The 6,733-nt window shown below is 57.8% G+C and overlaps 1 protein-coding gene across 1 annotated transcript in view; it reads left to right on the top strand.

Annotated features, from left to right (window-relative positions):
• Positions 1-3,693, top strand: part of OPRD1 (opioid receptor, delta 1) — a gene marked incomplete at its 5' end in the record, with an annotated part of 7,743 nt that extends 4,050 nt beyond the window's left edge. The window contains 3 exon segments of the mRNA XM_009323981.1: positions 2,066-2,415; positions 3,135-3,273; positions 3,275-3,693. Coding sequence (XP_009322256.1) covers positions 2,066-2,415; positions 3,135-3,273; positions 3,275-3,662 — 877 coding nt within the window.
• Positions 3,694-6,733: the final 3,040 nt, after the last annotated feature.

Here is a 6,733-nt window from a genome sequence, read left to right as displayed (position 1 = left end):
CCCGGCACATCTGGCAGGGGGTTTGGGGAAGTGCTTACCCAGCACGGCCGAGCACGCCTGGCAGAGCACGGCGTGCAGAACTGATTTTTTTTTCCACTTTACTCGAAAAGCGGAGATCAAAGAAGTGTCAATCTGCCTGAAGTGACTATCTTTTAATCTAGGCGAGCCAAAACCTGGCAATAACACAAATTCTCAGGTTTTTGTTTAACCCTGGATGAAGCTTTTCGAAGAGATGCATTCGCAAAAGAGCTTGGAAAATAACACTAAAGAGAACTGAAAAGGGATTTTCAAGGAAAAGACATTTTTATGCCGTATTTAAAATTTAAAAAAAAAAAGTTCAGCTGAAACATTTCCACCCTTGGGCAAGGGGCTGCCATTTGCAGCCAAGGCGAAGGAGAAGGGAGCGCCGCTGGGGCTGGGAGCCGGTCCGAGCTGCTAGCTTCTCCCAGAGAGAAATGGTTTTTGCAGCCTCTGTCTCCTGGCTCTACCGACAGCGTGACCCGATGGGTCCCTGCCCCTGCCGGCATGTTCTCCCGACCCTGCTGAGATGGAGAAAAGGATAAAATGAAGGGAATTGTTATTACCGTCGAGCCCAGGAACCTCCTTCCTACACCAACCTGCTCTCCTTGCCTTCAGCCGGGGCAGCAGCGCAACCACCATCTGAGATGGGAGCTACTCAATCCCCTCGCCCCAATTTATTCCAAGTACCCCATCACACGATGGGCTTATTCTATGAGCTGTGCCAGTATCTTTTCATCTGGCAAGCAGGGAGTTGTCTCCCCCCATGCACCAGGGCCGAATTCAGCCCCCCCCTCTGTCTAGGACCGAACCCCACCCTGGGGATGCCACAGGCAGGGTGAGCCACGCGCAGAGATGCTTGTGTTCAAACTGATGCTTTTGTTAATTAATTAGGGTGCATCTAAATGAGCTCGGGGCTGCAGAGGATGCTCTGAGCGATGGGGACTTGCTGGAAGGGAGCGCATGGGGAGGGTTCGAGCCGCTGGCGTAGCCGCGACCTCAGCCTAGCAAACAACCCGGGGGTGGCCGCAGAGCCCCCACCCTGACCCCACCCCAACGTGTTGCCCTTTGGGGACCCCCGACAGCAGGGATGAGCGTCCATTTCAAACCACCCACGCCGTTCAAAGCATCACCTTGAGCAACACCTGCAGGGCTGGATGCTCCGAGGACACGCACCCATCCCCACCGGCCACGGCGCTTACCAGCCCTGGCACCCACCAAAACGATGCCTCATCCCTTCAGGAAGGGTTTTGGCACTCAGGACCGGGCGCTTCTTTTACCGTGGTGTGACAAGGACCAGAGCTGGCGTGCCAGCCACGGGCGGCTGCAGCCCTTGCCGAATGCCCCGGGGGAAGCGGCACCGTGCCCCCCGAGCCACGCTCCGTGGCCGAGGCAGCCAGGCTTCCCCAAAGGCTCTGGAGCTCCAGCCTGGCTAATTGGGCTGCTTCCAGATGGCCTGTTTCCGGGGGTAATCGATCCAATTTCTGCAAGTAAACTCGACAGGGAAGCAGGCTAGATAATCACAATTTACTGGGTGGAAAATCAGATAAAGGAGGTTTCAAGAGGTAAAGGACATTGTGCAACTGATTCAGGGAAATGGAGTAAATCGATTTAATTGGAGAAGTGACTTCTCTGAAAATGTCTTCAGATTTCCTTTGAATAAAGGCAGCCATGTGAATGAGTGTCACCTCCCTGGTCAGGTAAGGGATAACCGCTTCGGCAGGGTCTGAGCCATGTTCTGCAGGTGCTGGATAAGGTCCTGTGGTGAGGCACCGGGACTTCAACACACACTAAAACCATGCAGGAGCACAAGTACTTTCTCAACGTGCTCCCTGGTCCATCTGGAAAGGTGCTGAGCACGTTGGTGCTGCAGAAGGGCACGTCACAAGCACGTACCTTTGCCCACCAAGGGTGATGGCACCTTGCGAGCAGCCAGGGAAAGCCAGGCTGTGCCCCCTCCTCATCACGCTGAGCGTGCAGACACGTTCTTGGGCATGGTAAGCCAGCCCTGACCACCTGTAACGGCTCGCTTCTCTGCCGTCCCCAGGTACACCAAGATGAAGACAGCCACCAACATCTACATCTTCAACCTGGCCCTGGCAGACGCGCTGGCCACCAGCACGCTGCCCTTCCAGAGTGCCAAGTACCTGATGGAGACCTGGCCCTTCGGGGAGCTGCTCTGCAAAGTCGTGCTCTCCATTGACTACTACAACATGTTCACCAGTATCTTCACCCTCACCATGATGAGTGTGGACCGCTACGTCGCCGTGTGCCACCCGGTTAAGGCCCTGGACTTCCGCACGCCGGCCAAGGCCAAGATCATCAATGTCGGCATCTGGGTGCTCTCCTCCCTCATTGGGGTGCCCATCATGGCCATGGCGGTCACCAAGTCAAAAGGCAAGTGGCTTCTGGGGAAAGGTCCCCTCCTGTCCCATCTGTCCGTCCTGGGGGTGACCTGGCAAACCCAAGCCACCTGGTCCCGTAGCAGGTTTGAGCTCAGTGATGAGCGCCCCTCCGTGGGACCGTAAGCGTGCCCTGCCATGGAAAAATCATCACGGTGTTATTCTTCCATCTTGGCTGCAGAGGTTGCAGACTACCCCAGAAATTGTCCTCCCCCTTCCCCATCTCCAGTCCAGCCAGTGCCTCTCCCCAGCTCCCGGGGTGCAAATCGGGTGCCTGAAAACACTCCCAATGGTATTGCAAAGTCCCCAACTGGCCCACGCTAAGATCCGCAGCTCCTGTGCGAGGACGCCAGCCCTTGGCTGCTGGGAAAGCTCTGGGCATCTTGAGGAAGTGGACAGGTTTCAGTGTAAGGTGACACAGGGACATGTCCCCCATGGGGGTTGGGAGGAGACAGCGTGGGGAAGGCCCAGGAGGCTCTGCAGGGAACAGGTCCCTGGGTCACTGCACCCACTTACATCCCCTCGGCACCCCGTGGGCAGGGGGCTGGTGGCACAAGGCTCCTGGGGAATCTCTGCAAAGAGCTGGCAGGTGGGCATGCACCTCCTTGTGTTTTTAACAAGCGTGGACATGCCCAACCATAACCGAGCAGAAGGCGGACAGTATTCATAGCAGACACTCCACCGCTCCATCTTTGATCATCCTCTCTCCCACAGACGGGATGGTGCTGTGCACGCTCCAGTTTCCGGATCCTCCCATCTACTGGGACACCGTGACCAAGATCTGCGTCTTCATCTTCGCCTTCATGGTCCCCATCTTGGTCATCACCATCTGCTACGGGCTGATGATCCTTCTAGAGCGTCCGCCTCCTCTCGGGCTCCAAGGAGAAAGACCGCAACCTGCGGCGCATCACGCGCATGGTACTGGTGGTGGTGGCAGCCTTCATCATCCCCTGGCCGCCCATCCACATCTTCGTCATCGTCTGGACGCTGGTGGACATAGATAAGAAGAACCCCTACGTGGTGGCCAGCCTGCATTTCTGCATCGCCCTGGGTTATACCAACAGCAGCCTCAACCCCGTCCTTTATGCTTTCCTGGATGAAAATTTCAAGAGGTGCTTCCGAGAGTTTTGCCTGCCTTTCCGAGCCCGCGTGGACCAAAACAGCTTCTCCCGCACCAGAAACACCACGCGGGAGCACGTCTCCACCTGCACCCCTTCTGAAGCCCGCAACAAGCCGGCATGACTAGACGTGGGCAGCCTCCAGCGGGGCTGCCAGGGCCACGGAGGGGACGACCTGCGCTCGGAAGTGACCCAGGTCACCACCACGGAGCTCTAGCAGAGTGGTGGCCCGGGCGCTGCTCGATAACGCCGCTGGGTTTATGTTCAGACTGCCAGCAAGTGACTGCAAAGGCTTTTTTTCATCCTGGAGAACCGGGGATGGGGGCATCAGGACTCGCCAAGCGATGTCGGGAGAGGACCAAAACAAGAGGCAACCTGGGCAGAGCTGCTCTGCTGCTGCTCCCACCGCGGCCGGGGAGAGCCGGCAGCCCCATACACCTGACAAGGGCTGTCGCTCTCCAACACGCGGCTGTCGGCAAAGCCCAGGCTCCCTGGGACACCCTGGTTGCAATGACCACGTGCTTCTCCTTGGCCCTGCATGGGCCAAGACGGCATCGCAGTCCGAGGCAAGAGGGGAAACGCTCCCGTGGCAGAAGGGGACTGTGCCGGGAGGTGATGCCACGTCATGGGGCCTCACTCCATTCCCCTCTGAGCTGTGTCCAAAAAACGGCCAGAGGCGGGAAGAGAAAACGATGCCACTTCAGAGACGGTCTTATCAAAGAGATCCAGATCTATAGTAAAAATTTCACTGGAGTCCTTCAAACCGGGACTGGCCCCGGAGGGCAACTGTCCACTGTTAACGTCATTACTGTCTTATTTAGAGACCTCTGACTGCAGCCAGGGCAGCCCCAGGCACGGATGTGATGCTGGGAATACGGATACGGCCAGGGGACGGGTGAGGGGACGGAGCAGGGTACGTCCCAAGCTCCCCCCGTGTCCACGTGCCGATGCCAAATTCCCCCAGCATCCCTCAGGGTGACGGGGAACCGCCCCTCGCCCGTCTGCCTCCAAAGACATTAAGCCCAAGAAAGATCTCATTAAGGGAGCGATTTGTGGGGACTTGGGGAGTTTCTCACAGTGCTAAAGCAATTAGGATGGACTAACGGGCGGTGCTGCGAGGGCTCTCCCTCCCCTGCCCGGCGGGTGAAGGATGAGCAACAGCACTGCCCAGATTTCCATTAGCAAAGCCAAAAAGGATAGGATTATTTTTTTTTTTTTAGTAGAAGAAGGGAAGAATATCACCCATCGCTTCCTAATTCCCCAAGCAGGGGAAGCGCAAGCGCTCTCCGTGCTGAGAAAGGACCCACAGCCCGCGAGAGGCAGAGATTTGGGGATTTCATGCTCAGCACTCATCTGGACGGAGCAGCCATCCCTCCGAAGAAGCGGCCGAGCTCCAAGGCAGCGCATCCTGCAGGAGCCACCAGCCAGGGACCTCTGGACCGCATTATCTGCCGCTAAACGATGACCGATGGGTCCTCCCGGCTTTCCGCTCCCTGCATCAGCCCCGCCAGCCCCGCACCGCCTGCGAGCAGCGTCCGGAAGCCGGGATTTTTCCTTCCTCTCACCTTCCCACCACCGCAGCTGCGGCCGGGAGGTCAAACGGGCCGAGGAGGAGGAGGCACGCAGGGAGCGGTAATAGCATTTAGTGGACAAATTGATGCAGCTGGAGGAAGCAGGCGAGCGCCGGGGTGCACCTGGGGCTCGTGGGCTGGATGGAGAGCCTGGGTTGCATCTCTGGTTTTTCCAGTTGCATCAATTTAGCCAAATAAAGGTCATTACCTCTCCTTACCAGCCCTACCTTTCTCCGGAGCCTGTGGAAACTGCAGCCTCCCCCTTAGGAAGGCAGAGCCCACGAGGCAGCCCAAACCAATTCCTCTTTCAAAGGAACCAAATAGGGTGAAATTGCCCATTTGGATCTCAGATCAATCGCTGCCGAAGCGTGCGAGCGATCCTCCTCGTCTGCCCACACCGTGTTCCCTTGCCCTGAGAAAAAGCCTCTTGCTCGGCATTGCATCAGCCCGGACATCTCCAGCTCCCACCCAGGGCTCCTCGGGATCCCTTTGCAGGCACGGATGGAGTCCCGGACCGCTGGCAGAGCCATGCTTGGTCTGCTCATCCCCTGCCGCCCCAAGCCTGGCTGTTCACGGAGGATCGGGTGCGGGAGGGTGAGCAGGATCGGCTCTGGGGCAGGAATTGGGGGAAAACCCCCAGGGTCCCATGAGGCTGAACTTCAGCTCCATGAGAAGAGAAACTAAGGTGTCCAGAAGGAGTTGGAGACCACCCTTCGGCTCTCCACCTCCACCCAACCTGGGGGCAAAACCCTTAGTGCCGTGTGGTGGGAGAGGCTCTTGGTTTGGAGCTGGTTCGTGGTGAGGTCCTGGCGATGGTGGGATGTCCCGGCAGGGCTGGATGTCCCACGCTGTGGACCAGGACATCTTGGGTTTCACTCCAGGCTTCAGCATGAAGCTGAATTCCAGCTTGAGACCTCAATTTGGGGGGTAACCCCAAAAATGTGATGACCCAAAATCATCGGTCTCTTTAATCTGCCTTAGCCGGTGCCTCAGTGTCCCCTAGAAATACCGACCCCATGATGGAGGCTGGTAAAGGCAGGAGGAGAGCAGCGTTTCCAACTGCAGCAGCGGTGGCTGCCGAGAGCACAGCGAAGAAACTGGGGGGACACGGGAGGTGAACCCCATCACCCGTGGATGGGGCATCTCTGCCCCAGCGTAGTCCCTTCGAGGACGCGCCATCGTGTTGGGGGGGGACGGGACCGAGCTGCGAGTGCCGGGGGCTGCGGGGTGGCTTGGGACTCCGCGGGCAGCTCAGCCGCCCCCCAAAGCTCAACCACGCCGTTTCCCATCCCCACGGGATCTTTCCATCTGGGGGAACCCTGCCAAATTCCCAGCCTGCTGGGAGATGTGCCTGCAATGGCCTTAAAGCGGGATAAAAGGCTTCAAGTCATGATTTTTTTTAAACACAGCCACGCTCGGGCAGAGCTCAGAGCCCAGGACGCAGCGAGGCTCATGGCTTTTCTTAGCTTAGGTTTTGCTGAATTATAAAAAAAAAAAAAAGACTATTCCTGGGGAAAAGGGGACGCTGATGGCAAACGCCGCACCGGAGCCCTTGCAATGACACAGACCTAGAGCGTCACCCGCCCGCAGCAGCATCCCGGCAGGCGCCCAGGGGCTGAGCCAG

The sequence above is a fragment of the Pygoscelis adeliae genome, unplaced genomic scaffold (assembly GCF_000699105.1).
Source record: "Pygoscelis adeliae isolate BGI_AS28 unplaced genomic scaffold, ASM69910v1 Scaffold815, whole genome shotgun sequence".
NCBI classification, from domain to species: Eukaryota; Metazoa; Chordata; class Aves; order Sphenisciformes; family Spheniscidae; genus Pygoscelis; species Pygoscelis adeliae.
This window is presented reverse-complemented; position numbering and strand designations above follow the sequence as displayed.